This window comes from Anarrhichthys ocellatus, unplaced genomic scaffold (genome assembly GCF_004355925.1).
Source record: "Anarrhichthys ocellatus isolate YVR2014 unplaced genomic scaffold, GSC_Weel_1.0 scaffold38, whole genome shotgun sequence".
Taxonomy (NCBI): domain Eukaryota; kingdom Metazoa; phylum Chordata; class Actinopteri; order Perciformes; family Anarhichadidae; genus Anarrhichthys; species Anarrhichthys ocellatus.
In genome coordinates, this window is record NW_022280068.1 from 2589584 (window position 1) to 2607083 (window position 17500).

Genomic DNA, 17500 nt, shown 5'->3' on the forward strand with positions numbered 1-17500 from the left:
TTGTTTTTTGTTAAATGGAGAATCAAGGGAATTGTAACTGAACAACAGACATTTTAATTCTTGAATACCTTGGCTTAAAGGATAATGTGAATTAATATTAGGCTTGTTTCTTACTTGTGCAATAGAACGTTAGGGCAGTGGCATTTTATACCTGGGCCTTCAGTGCTGTCCTACTACAGTTGAACCACCTCCTAATAACCTCATTATGATGCCAGAGCTACGGTTATTATTTGTTTCTACAGGTGTAACAATACACATATTCATATTAAACTGTTTGGTACGAGGCTTACTAACCGAACAATACATTTGAATAATACTAGTGCATTTGGAAAATGCAGAAGCTTAAATTGTGGAAAATCTAATGTTTTCGGTGGAGCCACTGCGCTTAACCTGGCAACATGCCTGTCTGACACGTCCACCCCGGAGCCACAACATTGTACTCTGGTACGGCGCATGTGTTCTGCTAAACTAGCTTAGCAGGAAATCCAACAGCAGCACTCGCGCTACAAACTCTCCCCGCAGCGTTTAAGCAGCTGTTACCTACTGATTCAAACAGGGCTAAAGCCATCGCCACACAATCCCCATTTCTCCAGACCATAATTCTTGCTTTGTAAAAGAAAACAAAACCTCAAACAGAATAAAATGTCCGACCCTAACCCCGCTCATGATGGGATGCTGTGTCATTAACGGACAATGCATATAGTCAAAATCAATGTAATTAACACAACGACAAGAACAAACTCTCATGAACCAGTCACGTATATTTATATGACAACATAGCATGACAAATCAATCCAGCAACACATTCTGCAACTGTTTCATGCATTCTGATTCCTTCATATATTGTAAACCATTTTTTGCTGAGCAGTCAGTGTCAAGCTCACTGACAAACACGTTGCATTTCCTGTGACTACTTCATAATAACACTGTTGCCACAGATATCCAATTCGTAATACTGCAAAAATATAAATATTGCAATACTTTCACCATTGTGTTGCCTCCTGATGTGATGGATAGTGTATAAACAGATATTTATTTAAATGACAATCTTAAATCTACTTTAAGACTGTTTGACGTCACTGCATCTTGCCTTCTGAAGGCTGAGAAACAGGTCACCGTAACAGTTTTATCATGTCGGGTGGTCTGTCGCAACTACCACTTGTCAGCCAAGAATCAGGAATCTTGTAAAGGGAAACGACCAGCAGTGAATGATAGAAAACTCAAAATAAACTGGATGAAAAGGTCTTCAAATATTTCTCTTGACATGTTGTTGTGATTTTTTTTTTTTTTCTTTCTATTTCCTAGACTTAACGTGTGAGTTCATCCAGAGAGGCGGCCTGACGGACCCAATTATCTTTGAGAAGCCTGATGGACTGGGAATCAAGTAGGTACCCGCTTTCTTTTTCTCTTTCTTCTTTTATTCTCTACATCTACTTTTGTTATCAAGTCTTTTATTAACATATGTTGAGTAACCTCATGTTGTTCTGTAGGATGCCTGATCCTGACTTCAGTGTCAATGACGTCAAGATGTTTGTTGGTAAGATTTATTTCATCCTTAATCAAATGCAGCTACAAGTCTTCCTGGCAACAACTGTGTTTCCTGTCAACATGTCATTGAATATTAACATCCATGTGAGTAGTGTTGGGAACGAAAAGGAGCGTGTTTGAGTTATTAGCAAATATGAAAAACTAAATTATTGACATCAATAGCATTATTAGTGTCAGGAACATTAATAATAACGGGGCCCCACCCTGAGAACAGGGACCAATAACCCAACTATAAACTAAGTCTCATAATTATTATTCATTCACAATGTGAATAGTCAAAATACAGAGTGAAGGTTTGAATTCAAGCACAGGCCACATATCCAGCTATTATCACAATACACATGCACAAAGGAATCACAGAACGCTGCTCTTTAAAGTATAACAGAGTTTATTAAATTATAATAATATTGGTCAAATAATATCTAAAACTAACAACAAATACTATACATTTATGAGCATACTATCTAAAAGTGTGTGTGTGTGTGTGTGTGTGTGTGTGTGGGGAGAAAACAGCTCAGACAATGGCAGATGTAATCTAAACCATGGCTACGCCACGTGGGACTACACATTGAAGATAGATCGAGCTATCAAAATGGAGGGGTAGTGTCGTTTTGTGTTGTTTTTGTTGTAAATACTGTTTTCTGCTGCGATACCCGGAGCTCTTTTACCAGAGATGAGCTCGTAAACATCAGGGGAACAACTCCAGCGGACTTACTTCCAACTTTTCTTTTAACTTCTGTGGAAGTACTGGACATTCTCGTCAAAGGTGCGCTCACCTTAGCCCGTGCAGCGAGACGACGGAGGAGAGGGAAGCGGGCCGGCGTGCTTGTGCGTCTTCGCACACGTGGATTTCGCACACCGCTGCCGGGCATATTTCTCTCAAACGTCTGCTCACTGTGCAACAAACTGGACGAACTTCAGCTGCTGGTGGGGAAAGACAGAGACTTTTCTACATCCTCCGTTTTGTGCTTCACTGAGACCTGGCTCTGTGGATCCATACCGGACTCCGTGCTCCAGCTGGCTGGCTTCCAGCTGTTCAGAGCGGACCGCCACACGGAGCTCTCTGGCAAATCGAAGGGTGGAGGAATCTGTTTTTACACCAACAGTGGCTGGTGCAACGATGTGTCAGTGATTCTACAGCACTGTTCTCCTGATCTGGAATCCTTCATTGTAAACTGTAAACCATTTTACTCCCCCCGTGAGTTCGCTTCATTCATTCTGATCGGTGTTTACATGCCGCCGCAGGGTAACGTGCAGGAGGCACAGCGGACACTCGCCGATCAGATAAGGTGTGTGGAGCGGACCTACCCGGACTCTCTAGTTATTGTCCTTGGGGACTTTAACAAAGGAAACCTCAGCCATGAACTACCCAAATACAGACAGTTCATTAAATGCCCTACCAGAGAGGAGAACATTCTAGACCACTGCTACACCACAATCAGCAGGGCCTATCACGCCGTCCCTCGTGCTGCACTGGGACTCTCTGACCACGTCATGGTCCATCTGATTCCTGCTTACAGGCAGAAATTAGAGCTCTGCAAACCTGTGGTGAGGAAATTCAAGAAGTGGACCAGTGAAGCTATGGAGGACCTTCGAGCGTGTTTGGACTGTACAGACTGGGATGTTTTCAGGACGGCTACCAACAGTCTGGATGAGTACACAGAGGCTGTGACTTCATATATCAGCTTCTGTGAGGACGGCTGTGTTCCATCAAGCACCAGGGTGAGTTACAACAACGACAAACCCTGGTTCACAGCAGAACTCAGAAAGCTAAGGCTGCAGAAAGATCAGGCTTTTAGGAGTGGGGACAAGGACTTGTACAAAGAGTCAAAGTACAGGTTTAGCAAGGCGGTGAGAGATGCTAAACGACTGTACTCTGAGAAACTGCAACATCAGCTCTCAGCCAATGACTCTGCTTCTGTCTGGAGAGGTCTCAGACAGATTACCAACTACAAGCCAAAACCCCCCCACTCCATGAACGACCTCCGCCTGGCAGACGAGCTGAATGAGTTCTACTGCAGATTCGAAAGACAATGGGACAGTCCTGACTCATCCCCCACAGCCCCATCAACCAGCCCCAGACCACCAGCTCCCCCACCTAAAAACCCTCACCGACCCACTCCTGGACCCCCTGCAGTTCGCCTACAGAGCCAACAGATCTGTAGATGACGCAGTCAACATGGCCCTTCACTTCATCCTCCAGCATCTGGACTCCCCAGGAACCTACGCCAGGATCCTGTTTGTGGACTTCAACTCTGCTTTCAACACCATCATCTCGTCTCTGCTGCATAGCAAGCTCTCCCAGCTGCAGGTGCCCGACTCCACCTGCAAGTGGATCACAGACAGCACGTGAAGCAGGGAAAGCACGTCTCAGCCTCCAGGACCATCAGCACCGGTTCCCCCCAAGGCTGCGTTCTTTCCCCTCTGCTGTTCTCCCTGTACACCAACAGCTGCACCTTCACTCACCAGTCCGTCAACCTCCTGAAGTTCGCGGATGACACCACCCTCATTGGACTCATCTCTGGTGGGGATGAGTCCGCCTACAGGTGGGAGACTGGCCATCTGGTGACCTGGTGCGGTCTGAATAACTTGGAGCTCAACGCTCTAAAGACAGTGGAGATGGTTGTGGATTTCAGGAAGAACGCAGCCCCACCAGCCCCTATCACTGTGTGTGACTCCCCCGTCGACATGGTGGAGTCCTTCCGCTTCCTGGGCTCCATCATATCCCAGGACCTCAAGTGGGAGCTGAACATCAGCTCCATCACCAAGAAGGCTCAGCAGAGGATGTACTTCCTGAGGCAGCTGAAGAAATTCATCCTGCCAAAGTCAATGATGGTGCATTTCTACACAGCCATCATTGAGTCCATCCTCTGCTCCTCCATCACGGTCTGGTACGCTGCAGCCACTGCCAAGGACAAGGGCAGACTGCAGCGCATCATTCGCTCTGCTGAGGGGGTGATTGGTTGCAATCTGCCGTCCCTCCAGGACCTGTTCGCTTCAAGGACCCTGAAGCGAGCACGAAAGATTGTAGCCGACCCCTCTCACCCTGGACATGATCGGTTTGTGCCCCTTCCATCTGGCAGGAGGCTGCGGTCCATCAGAACCAAGACCTCACGCCACACAAACAGTTTCTTCCCGTCCGCAGTCGGGCTCATTAACAAAGCCCAGGTCCCCCACTGACTGTCATCCCCAGGACATTTCCTTCTGGGTTCTCCCCTGCACATCCCTGTTTCTTTATTTAAACACTCTCGTCACTTTTAACATTTCACTTACACTTCACTTGTTTTACAGTCCTGTTATCTGTTTTGTTGTGCACTTTATTTTATATTTTATTGTAAATTTAATATGTTTCTATTTCTCGCACTGTGTTGATTGCTGATAGTTTAATGTTATTGTTTATTGTTAAATGTTACGCACCAACCGCCACGACAAATTCCTTGTAGGTGCAAACTTCCTTGGCAATAAATGGTTCTGATTCCGATTCTGATTCTAGTAAAGACAACAAGGTCGGCATCGCCTGTAATCAGTTGACCAAGTTAAATTAACCTGGTAGTCGATCGGTATTCAATGTTGTAGTTAGTGAGCTTCTGGGTGTAAGGGTCACGTGATAGACATGTGACGAATCAAGGAAGGATACGTCATGACTGCTAAGAACCAAACGAGAACGCGGGTGTGGGCGTCATCGTTTCTAATCGTATCCGGTTTCGGCCGTCCACACGAAAATGCAACCCCGGAGTTTTCAAACTTATCCGACCTAGGGAGCATTTTCAAACTTATCCATTTACGGTGCTCTAAAACTCCGGCGTAGTGTGGACGCTCAGTAGCGAAACATATGCATTTTCAAATGGAAACGGAGTAATGTGGACATGGCCTCAGATCAGGCTGCAGACTGCTCTGAAGGGCCTGTAGGCCCAATTCCTTTGTTCAGACCACATGGTCAGCCCCCAACAGCAGAAAGAGTGAAACCAATGAGAATTCAAATTTCAATTATTTTATAGAATAATTTCTTGAGAAATAATTAAGTCAATGAAATATTTAAAATGATTAAAATTACTTCTTTTTTTTACTAATCGTCAAACACCATGAGGTGTTTAATTTACAATTATATGATATTAACTACATCGCACATTCAAGAATCCGGAGTCAGCTGATGTTTTATATTTTTACTTGATAAATTACTAAAGTATGCATCGATCATCGAGATTGTCTTTGTCAGTCAACAATTCACTGAAAGGTATAATATGTAACTTTTTCGCTTTAAAATGTCTATTGACTGCAGTGATAGCGAAGACAACAACTCCCATGATCCCGCACAAAGTTGGCCCCTCCTCCCCTCAATGACACCAGAAACCACGCCCCCTGACCGTGGTTAGGGTGAGGGTGCTCGCCAGTGGGGAAAGCCAACCCCAGATTCACTCTCTTGTTGGAACGAGCTCTGTCTGCTTTGAATTTTGATTTATTTATTTTTATTTATTTTTTTTGCCGCTGTGTATGCCTCTTTTACACACGGGGGCGATCTCTGCAGATGCATAAGGACATAGTGATTATTGAGAGGGAATATTTTGCATGAGTCTTCTGTACGTTGTTTTTTAGGGAAATCCTACTTATTCTGCCTTTTAATTAACACATGTGTCCCACTTAAAAGTAAGGCAAGAAAAATACCACACAAATGTTTATTTAAAAGAAAAAAGTATTAATTAGGCTAAAATACCTGTAATTCCAATGTGTACTAGCTCATGTCCACCTTTTTAATTAGAAGAGAGTTAAAACAATGCTTTTGATGTAATGTTCTTTGTGTTTTACACCCAAATATTTGTTTACTTTAGGCATTTAATTGGTCTTGCAACTGTATCCTGTATTCAGCTGCTGTTTTGACCATATTTCTTTTGTTATGCTGTGACTAACTATTGCCAAAAAACCCTGCTCAGGCAGCAGACGTATGATAGATGTGATGGATGTGAGCACTCAGAAGGGGACAGAGATGTCCATGGCCCAGTGGACACGTTACTACGAGACGCCTCAGTCTCAGAGAGAGAAGCTCTATAATGTCATCAGCCTGGAGTTCAGCCACACTAAGCTGGAGAACCTGGTCCAGAGACCTGCCACGGTACGTACACACACTTAACGAAAGGCTCATGCTTGTGTGTATTATACAAATCCCATGCAAACAAAAGCATTTCAGCAGCTACAGTGAAACTCTCAAAATGGTAGTATGTTGTCTGTTTCCTCAGAGTTGCAGTAAATTAAGAGTCTGTTTGTCTGTCTAATCTATGGTGTCTGTCTTGTATTTGTGTCTGTAGGTAGATCTAATAGACTGGGTGGACAACATGTGGCCTCGTCACCTGAAAGAGAGACAGAGAGACTCAACCAACTCCATCACTGACATGCAATACCCTAAAGTTCAGAAGTAAGTCCTCCATGTTCACTTCTCTTTAAAAGTCAAGTCTTTAAGAGAGCAAAAATTACTTTTTATTTTGATGACGTTCGATAAATTGCCGATGTTTGCGTGTCTCTGCAGATACTGTCTGATGAGTGTCGAGGGCTGCTACACAGACTTTCACATTGACTTTGGAGGGACCTCTGTGTGGTACCACATACTCCGAGGAGGCAAGGTGGGGCCAGAGGGGGTTCAGCCAATGGCCTCATAGTTTCTGATTCAGGGTCATTAAAAGGGTGGATTTTTAACTAAAAACATCAATGATCTTCTTATGTGTTGTCGAACTAATTATGTTGAATAAATTGTAAAGTCCCCAACAGGACTTATATCATTTCTGTTTTACTCTATAAACAACTAGAAAGTGACCTCACATGTTTACATGTGGTGTGTTTTGAATTGCAATTGTGTGTTTTCAGGTGTTCTGGCTGATCCCCCCCACCCCTCAGAACCTGGAGCTCTATGAGAACTGGGTGCTGTCGGGGAAACAGGGAGACATTTTCCTTGGAGACAGAGCATCTGACTGCCAGAGGATTGAGCTGAAGCAGGGCTGCACCTTCATCATACCTTCAGGTATACTTCTAATTCTCTCTCACACACTCACTATATTTTTTCGCGATGTGACAAAAATTGAATATTATTGTGTGTTATACTGGGAGGTAGTGTTGCTGCTGTTTACAGGAAGGACATTAAAACAACCACCATTCCCATTCCTGCCGCTCATTCTTTTGAACATCTTGCCTTCAAACTCTCTGGTCCCACTCTTTTGGTAACTGCTGTTATCTAGCGCCTCCCCAAGCCAAAACCCTCCTTTCTCTCTGACTTTTCTGATTTTCTGACCTAGCTATGTGCCGTCTCACCTTCCCTTTTCCTCATAGGTGATTTTAACATACACATTGATAACACTGACTGTAAATCTGCCACAGAATTCCTGGAACTGTTACAATGCTTCAACAACGTCACACAACATATCATCTTCCCCACTCACTGCCGAGGTCACATCCTGGATTTGGTCTGCTCCACTGGTCTCGCAATACCTCAACTCTCCAGCCTCAACCTCAATATCTCTTTAGTTCTCTCTCTCTCACTCTCTCACTCTCTCTCTCACTCTCTCACTCACTCAGAGTAGGTGGCGGTATGCACTATGCAAGTTGGTTGTCATCCTCCAATGGAATTTAAAGAAGAAGAAGAAGCCGCTACATGTACAGCTTCTTATCACCGTCTATATACATTTATAACAAATACCACACATATGGTAATCAGCGTTGCATATGTGTCTGACCTAAATACCTTTTATTGTTCAGGCTTTGTTCATCCTGCATCGCTCTTTTCTGTTCTTTAATGTAACGTTACTGCCGCGACAGAGCCTCTCACAGCTGTTAGCAGACTGTTAGCGAGCTTTACCCAGCATGCAGTTCGGCAGAGAAATTTTATAAATGTACAATTATTAGTGCTACAAATTGTTTATCTGTCACAAACTGTTGAGTCGTGGTGTTTTGCCCTGTTAAAGAGCATTAGTTGTGGGTTGTTAATTGTTGTTATAATAATTGTCGTTATAAAGTAAACCATGACTAGGGTTCCCACTCAATACAGGTAAGACAACTAGCTCCGTCCGTAGCACTCCTAGCGGCGAACAATATATTTTGCTGCCTGTTGAAGAGCAACAGAAGTTGTTTCGGCTGTGCACCGACCGGTATGACGGTATATGAAAAATTCATATCGTACGGGAAATTGAAACCGGTATACCGATTGAACCGGTATACCGCCCAGCCCTATGTCATCCTCATCCTCAACAAACCTGGACTTGACCCTGACACCATGAGCAACTTCCAGCCCATCTCCAATCTTCCCTTTCTGTCAAAAATACTGGAACGCGTTGTCGCTGCATAACTCAAAGCCCACCTCATCTTCTGTTCATCCTCTACTTGCTCCCTCTTGGTAATATCGTACGTCAACATGGTCTCCACTTCTAATGCTGTGCCGATGATGTCCAGCTCTACATTTCCACAAAAGCCATTACCACTGCTACTCACTCCACTCTGACCAACTGCCTCACTGACATTAAATCATGGATGCAAACCAACTTCCTCAAACTCAACTGTGATAAATCTGACATGATCATCATCGGTCCCAAATCTCTCACTAAAACCAGTCACGACGTCTGCCTCACCATCGACAACTCCACTCTGTCTCTCTCCCCACACATCCGCAACCTCGGAGTCATGTTTGAAAGCAACCTCTCCTTTGAACACCACGTCAAACAAATCACCAGAACTGCCTTTTTCCACTTAAAAAAACATCGCCTGTCTCCGCCCATCACTCTCCTTATCTGCTCCTGAAACATTGATCCACACCTTCAGCTCTTCCAGAATCGACTACTGCAACAGTATTCTTCATGGCACATCATCCAAAATCCTAAATAAACTCTAGTATATCCAGAACTCTGCTGCTCACCTGCTCCCGTGATCACATCACCCCTGTTCCCCAGAATCTCCACTGGCTCCCCGTCCCACAATGGATCCAATACAAAGTCCATCTCCTCACTCATAAAGCCCTCCACAATCAGGCCCCCTCCTACCTCACCGACCTGCTCCACCACCACACTCCATCCTGTCGGCTCCGCTCCTCTGATGCCAACCTCCTGTCTCTTCCACTCAGGACCAAGCACCGGACGTGGGGCGGCAGAGCCTTCTCCATAGCTGCCCCCTCCCTCTGGAACTCTCTCCCCAAACACATCTGAGACTGCACTGATCTTTCCATGTTCAAATCACAACTCACCTTTTTTGAACTGCTTTTAATGTGTGATGAATGTTTTTAGTGTGTAGCTTTTTATGAAGATTTTGTTTGTAAAGTGTCTTTGAGTATCTTGAAAAGCACTCTATAAATAAAATGTATTATACTCAGGTTGGATTCATGCAGTCTACACCCCCACGGACTCTATGGTGTTTGGGGGAAACTTCCTGCACAGCTTCAACATCCCCATGCAACTTAACATCTGTAATATAGAAGACAGAACGCGGGTAGGGAAAACAAGCTATCTTGTAAGGTGTAAATGACAGGAAGTGGCGGATTGCGTAATGGTAAAATGCCTCTTTCACCTCAACCGCAGGTTCCTTTGAAGTTTCGTTACCCCTTCTACTACGAGATGTGCTGGTATGTGTTGGAGCGCTACGTCTTCAGCATGACAAAGATCTCCTACCTCACACCAGAATTTCAGAAGCACACGCTGGGCATTGGTATGAACACAGGCAAACGGGAGGGGTAGATGTACGTATGAAGGGTTTTCATGAAGGGGTTTTTCTGTGTAGATTGGTTGTAAATAGAATGTGTGTCTCATTCCTTCTCTCAGGTCTGAAGAAGCCGTCTGGCTCAGATACAGCTAGTGAGCAGGTGAAGGAGGAGGAGGAGGGTGACAGTGAAGAAGAGGAGGAGGAGGAGGAGGAGGAGGAGCAGGAGCAGCAGCAGCAGCAGTCTGATAAGCCTGCAGTAAAAGTTCATTTGACTCCCCTTGAGCTGGAGGGAATGTGGAACCTGCTGGGTAAACTGGAGGCTCTGCCCACCAACAAGAAGTGTGTCCCAGCAGGCATACACAATGCCCCGGCACTCATCACACACATCAAGGTATGACTGGCCTTTGCGTGCATCAGTTATTTTGCTGGTGGGATGAATAAAAACTGAAACTACTGATATTATTGCTGTCCTGTTGACAGTGTTTGTCCTGTCCAATGCTTTCTCTCCCACCACTTTTGTCTATTCTGCCCTGCAGGCTCTACTGAAGGAACATGCCAATGACAATCCCAAACTGTCCTACACAGGAAAACCCATTGTCAAGTGGCCAAAGAGAGTAAGCAGTCTTCACTTTTAGACACACAGCACATTAGTGCTGGATGACTGACTATCTTTACAGAATAATAGTAATAAATAAGTCACAGAATAATAGTAATAAATAAGTCTCTAACCATACAGAATAATAGTAATAAATAAATAATAGTAATAAATAAGTCTATTTCTCAGGGTTTAAATTACAGTCAGGACTAGAAGTATTATTTTTTCTAATTTTGCCTCTTTACACGACTCCAGTGGATTTGAACTGAATCAGTTAATATGTGGTTAAGGTAACGACTTTCAGCTTTAAATCAATGGATATAACAAAAATATCACAATAAACATTTAGGAATTACAGCCATTTTTAGACAGTCCCCCACATTTTCAGAGGCTCAAAAGTAATTGGACAAACTAACATAATTGTGAATATATTTATTGCAGCCCCCTTCAGCTGCTGCTGTTAGTGGGTCTTTCTGCCTTCAGTTTTATATTCAGTCAGTGAAAAGCCTGCTCACTTGGGTTGAGATCAGGTGACTGACTTGGCCATTGAAGAATATTCCATTCCTTTGCCCTGAGAAGCACTTGTGTTGTGTTCACAGTATGTTTTAGGTCATAATCCATCTGCACTGTGAGGCGCCGTTCAATCAGTTTTGTTGCATTAAGAGACAGATGATGGAGAATGCTTCGGATCATGAGCCGTTCCTTTCCTTCTCCACACTTTTCTCACAAGTTAATCTTGGTTTCAGCTGTCCAAAGAATCTTGTTCCCAAACTGGTCAGGCTTTGCCAGATGTTTTCTGGCAAAGTCTAATCGGCCTTCCTGTTCTTCAGTGTTACCAGTTGTTAGAGCCAAATATGGTGTTGTAAATACAACTGCATTTCTCTGTGTATACGTTGGGTGGCGCTGTATTAATGTCCTGGGCCCAGGTATATAGGTCTTGAGCTCACTGTGGTTGTCAGGTGTTTGACCCCGGAAGGGCAAAGGGTTTTGACCGCTATACGCTATTGTGATGTGTCAATGCAACTGGTGCATTTACTGTCGGTGGAAAGAATTGGACCTTTTATACGTTGTTCCACAACAAAGAAAATAAACAAACTATATATCATTAAACAAACTTGCCTGTGATGATGTACCTAATGCAACGCACATCAGAGGTAATCTAGACGTACAACGAGCGCGTCAACCAGGTCACTCCAGAGGAAAGACACCTCAGGAGCTTACAGAACAGGACTGGGCTTCTTTAACACCAGTGGTTTGCACCTTGTTATAAACCCTCTGTATTTAGATTCATGAAGGTCTCTTGTTTGTAGACTTTTACAATTGCATGCCTACCTCCTCCAGAGTGTTCTTGACTTCAGTAGATGTTATGAAGGGGTTTTCTTCACCAAGGAAAGAATTTTGCGATCATCCACTTTGGATGTCTGTATAAAAATGGTCGTAATTCCATAACGATTCATGTAATACTTTTGGTTTATCCATTGAATTAAAGCTGAATGTCTAAATTCAACCACTGCTTCATTTCAAATACATTGGAGTCGTGTAAAGAGGCAAAATTTGAAAAATTGTGTCACAGTCCAAATACTTGTGGCCCTGACTGTAAGTAATACTTGGAAGAAGTGTTTATGAGTATCCTGATTTGTCAAATGTTTGCTAATTGTTCAGAATGATAATAATTAAAATATGTTTTATAATTTTGCTTCAATTGACTGTTCCTCATGAGTCCCCTCATGTATATTAGCAAATACCATATGAAAAATGACATTTCTCAATCAATACTGGTGTGAAAATGCCACTTCATCATTTATACAATATTGTAAATATTTGGGACCCAGTGTCCATAACAAATGCTGGCGACTGTATTTTTTTCTATTTTTCCTCGTTACCTCAGCTGTTGTCCCCTCTTAAATTTTATGCTCCTCTCCACCAGCCCTCATGGTATCAGCCTCCTCCTCCACCACCACCTCCTCCTCGTCCTAAGTTCTCCTCCGCTCCCATCATCCCACGACCACAGAAACCAGCCTCCTCCATGTCAGTTCTGAGACGGCGCAGAGTCAGGTAACGCAGCATGTGTGAGAAACGCATTTTCTCATTTCAAATAAAACAGATTGGCCGGAAAGTTGTTTTGGTCACACTAACTGGTTTTCAGTTGTTTGTAGTAGGCCTTCTCAATTAAGCCCAGCAAACACCAGTTCTTTGGAGACAATGTTCTACCATTTTAAACCTTTTATAATGTAATTGTGCAAGTGTATGATTCAGCTGTCTTCAGTGATCATCCATTTACTGTGATGATTTCCTTCTCTGCAGGTGTAAGCGCTGTGAAGCTTGTATGAGACCAGAGTGTGGAGACTGTAACTTCTGCAGAGACATGAAGAAGTTTGGAGGACCAGGGAAACTCAAGCAGACCTGTGTGCTCCGACAGTGTCTCTCTGTAGGTAACTTTTTATAGTTTGTTTATTTATATTGGATATGTTTCATAATTTTCCTCTCCATCTCCTCTAGCCGGGCCTTCCTCTGTCTGCAGTATGTGAGATCTGCAAGGAGCCCAATCAGGAAGAAACCGGAGACTCCTCCCTCACTCTGATGGAATGTTCTAACTGTGCGCAGATAGTCCATCCTGCCTGCCTCACGGTACACGCTCCTGGTTTACTACACAGTACACTATATTTACTGCTAATTCCGAGTGTAACATTTATGTGCTGTACTGTGCCCTCAAAAATTCCCACTATGGAGCAAAAAAAGTTGTCTGCAAAAAGATACCCTTGGTATGTTGGAACTCGCTTTGTAGTACAGGGCCCAGGAATGCGTAACAGCTCAGTAGATGACAGCTAAACGCAGTAAACACACACACAGAAATTAAACCAGCTTCCTAGTAATGATCCGTGGCTGCATCGATGCAGAATCATTCACGTCTGCATCACGATGCATCTTAGAATCAAGACATTTCCACACCTCTAATACTGTAGCACATACAGCATGTATGGGTCATATTACACAGATATTAAATATGAGTGCCCTCTCTGTCACCATCTAGATAAAAGCTCTGTAGCTAGGTATACACAGGGTTCTAGTGTTGTTTATTTAAACATTTTCATTGATTACTTCTTCTACCTTCAGTTCATCCGTTTCACTAATAATATGTCTGCTTCTGCAGGTTCAGGGTGAAGGAGTGGTGAATAAAGACCTACCTAGTTGCTGGGAGTGTCCAAAGTGTGTCCAAGGGATTACTGACCCTGAGGTACACAAACTCTCATCAACACACACACACACACACACACACACACACACACACACACACACACACACACACACACACGCACTGTCTCAGGGTTTACTTCTTGTATGTATATGTCATCCACTGTGCACACAGACGTCAGTGTCTTTGCAAACACTTGCGCTCTCTCTTGCACTCAGTCTATTAACCCGCCGTTCACACACACTTGGTTGCAGTGTGTCAACGCTAATGGGTATTGTGTGTCTCCTGTCTTCATTATTATTATTTTGTTTTTGTTTGCTTTATTTCCGTTCTGTTTGAGTTTGATTAAACTCCGTCAGTCATCAGGCAGCGATGAATCGTTGGCTGCCGGCCACCAGCAGCTCATCCGTCCCCATGGCCCCCTGGTTCTCAGACTGGGCCCCGGGCCCTCTGCTACCTTAGGGGGTCCTGTGGGCACCCAGCAGGATGGGGAGGTGGTCCGCTGTGGTTTCTTCCCTCCTCCTCTTCCTTCCTGCTCTTCCTCCTCAGCGTCACTTCTATTGGTGGCGGCCCCTCTGCCTTCTCAGCCAATCAGCTCGAGACTGGTGAGAGGTGCCGCCTACTCTGAGTACATCCACCCGTCTGTCAAGTGCACCACACCCCTTTTTTCATTCCACCTTTTGAAGAGAACGGACACAACTCTTGTTGTAAATGTTACTGTTTAAATGATCTTGTTGCTGACAAGATGATTTCCTGTTTAAGAATGTTCATAGTTCATACAAGAGTAGTGCCTCTTCTCTGACTTATCTGTTTTCATTTTAGTTTTGTTTTTCTTCAGCTCAGATTGGTTTCTGTACTGTTTTCCTTTTTCCATACTTTCAAAATGATTTTTCTCATGGCTTATCATAACGGACAATGTGTAGCCTGGACACATTTGTTACAGTTTGTCAGTTTAACTTTAAATAATTGGTTTTCAGGGCTTTTATGAATGTATTCTGTTTACTAAGATTGTAAGTCTTATCAGTGCGTTATTGGACACATCAGTTTCCACTTCTTCAATGTCAAAAACGATGTTAAAGGAGCTGATGTTGTTCAGTGGCCCTGTTTACTCAACTTTGAACTTGAATCCCCAGGTGATTGTTTAGGTTTTTTTCCATCGCCCTAACTGACTGAATGACTTTCTGTCGGTTGTTTTAAGGTGCTCAATACAAAACTCTGAGCATATCTATGATTGAGGGATTGCCTTCACATGGCTCTCAACATAGGGACAGTTGAGCTGGCGGCTTCACCTAACGGTGCCAACAAATGCAGTAGTGCTGACAGAGTTGACAGTGTTTACCTTAGGGGGATTCGATGGCAGGGTGCAATGTTTCCATGACGACGCCGTCGGTCGGGATGATGTTAGGGGTGCAATGGATCACAAACCTCACGGTTTGGATCGTACCGTGGTTTTTGAGTCACGGTTTGTGACCATTTATTAATTAAAGAACTTCAAGAACACTGAAAGCAAAGAACTTAGGGCTATAGTCTTCAATGAAAACCACAATATTTAAGATATTTTTCAAAAAGATGAGAATTTCTACATTGTGTGGGGAAAGGGTAGCGCCAGATGTGTCTGTGTGACTCTCACAGAGGGGGCGTGTCTGCAGCACTGGACTTTAAATCTCCCACTCCTCCATGATGAAGTGAGCGGTCAGTCTTTTCCTCTTCATAGAGGAACGATCTTCATACTGAAGAGGGTGTGTGAGGGGATTTCGTAGCGTGGCTCAAGCTCTTTAACCAGATTTTAAATCCTTTGTTTTCCACACCGGAGTCTCCCCTGTCGCTGACAGACCGGGGTGGTGGCGCTTCATATGTGTTGACATGTCTGATGTGTTGCCGTTGTCGTATGTCTTTCTCTTTAAACAACGCCTACACGCGTAACGCTTTTGTCCACCACCCTTATCCGTCATTATAAGTTACAGGGAAGACAAAATGCTCCCAAACTTGCGACTTAAATGACTCCTTTCTGAAGTTCCTCCGCTCGCCATGACTTTAGGCTTTCACCGTTAAATGCTTCTAACTCCGTTCACGTGAACACACTACTGCTTTATATCTGTTCACTGACGGATCGATCCGTGATCCGGTACACCACTAGTGGAAACCACAGTGCAGAACGGCGGCTTTGAGCAAGCCTTTGGGGAAAGCTCACATATACTAACATGCATTAAAAAGGCACGCGCTGCCAGCGCTCTATGTAAACCAAACACGGGGAAGCTCTGATTACAACCCACTCTGCTCCTCTATATCTTTACATAGCAAATAGTCGTTTGCTGCTATATTAATGCTCTGAATATCGTATAGAGATCCTTTAACAGGGAAATGGCGTTCTGATCTTGCGTCTTCTCAAATATCAAAATGTAGATTTTAGAGGATTTTCTTTGATTACAACCAAGTTCATAAGCAAAAAGTCCAAAACCTTCTAATACTGACCTCATCGCTCTTGAACCAAATACTTGTTAAAGTCACGTCATTCTCTTGTGCCACACACAAACATGTTGAAATATCAATAACAGAAATGATGGGATATTCTCTTCACTGTGACATTGCAGTTATATGTTCAAGGTGTACAACATTGCTGGTCACCAAAAAGCTTTTGTTTCAGTGTCCATGTGGCTATTTCTAAGTTGAAAAGTACTTCACTGTGTGATGAGTTGTAATGATAACTTTCAAAATCTGATGTTAAGCATATCATTATTGTTTATCTGTTAGTGGTTAACGGCTGCACCAAAGATGCTCTGTATAAGATGATCTGTTTTTCGGGGGGTGGTTTAGTACATTGTATGAGCATAATGATGTTCTGATAGTTGGTGGCTGCAAAGTATACACTACATTACTTCATGTTCTTGTTTTGTGATGTACTATACCACCTTAACTATATTATGTTTATGTAACTATACTATGACTGACTGAGTGCGAGTATATGATGGCAAGAGCTTCGGTTCTGGGTAAATTCTTCCTTCAATGAGTCACAACAAAGTGTTTTGCCAAGACAAAATTTTGGCAAAACACTTTTTTCCCCCCTTCGGATTACAGATTGTTTACGGACTTGGAAATGATCAAAATTAGTTATTGAACATCAGCACGTAATGGCAGCTTCTGTCCAAAAATGTTACCAGACTCTAATAATGTAAAGCCAAAAGTGTCAGCTAAGTCTCAAAAAAGAGATTCTTTGAGACTCCTGTCAGTTTCTTCAGTCACTTCTGATAGTGGGATGTTTTTCCTTTTTCCTCCAGCAGTCTAAAGGAGACAAAGGTGAAGGCCTTCCAGCAGTGAGTGTTTGTTGTTTGATCCCTACTTTGACGTTTTTGTTTCTAAATACTCTCTTAATTTATATTGTTTGTTTTTCTCTCTACCCGTCTTTCCCCATACTGTCATTTTCTTTGTCAATCTGTGTCTCTTTTCATTGTTCTTTCTACCCTTCCTTCTTTCCATTCCTCCCTCCTCTTCCTTCTATCCCT

General features: G+C 43.4%; 1 protein-coding gene across 5 annotated transcripts in view; it reads left to right on the forward strand.

Annotated features, from left to right (window-relative positions):
* The first annotated feature begins 585 nt into the window (after positions 1 to 585).
* kdm2aa (lysine (K)-specific demethylase 2Aa) overlaps positions 586 to 17500 on the forward strand; it is a 25959-nt gene continuing 9044 nt past the window's right edge. The window contains exons 1-16 of one of the 5 annotated variants that reach the window (XM_031867153.1): positions 586 to 1384; positions 1491 to 1537; positions 6477 to 6655; positions 6849 to 6955; positions 7067 to 7160; positions 7402 to 7555; positions 9887 to 10002; positions 10092 to 10218; positions 10332 to 10603; positions 10749 to 10826; positions 12735 to 12862; positions 13112 to 13235; positions 13307 to 13435; positions 13959 to 14042; positions 14360 to 14605; positions 17276 to 17311. In XM_031867153.1, the coding sequence (XP_031723013.1) occupies positions 1492 to 1537; positions 6477 to 6655; positions 6849 to 6955; positions 7067 to 7160; positions 7402 to 7555; positions 9887 to 10002; positions 10092 to 10218; positions 10332 to 10603; positions 10749 to 10826; positions 12735 to 12862; positions 13112 to 13235; positions 13307 to 13435; positions 13959 to 14042; positions 14360 to 14605; positions 17276 to 17311 (1920 nt within the window). In that variant the 5' untranslated portion in view covers positions 586 to 1384; position 1491. The remainder of the gene's footprint in view (positions 1385 to 1490; positions 1538 to 6476; positions 6656 to 6848; positions 6956 to 7066; positions 7161 to 7401; positions 7556 to 9886; positions 10003 to 10091; positions 10219 to 10331; positions 10604 to 10748; positions 10827 to 12734; positions 12863 to 13111; positions 13236 to 13306; positions 13436 to 13958; positions 14043 to 14359; positions 14606 to 17275; positions 17312 to 17500) is intronic. The other 4 variants (XM_031867154.1, XM_031867155.1, XM_031867156.1 and 1 more) reach the window with 4 other exon arrangements.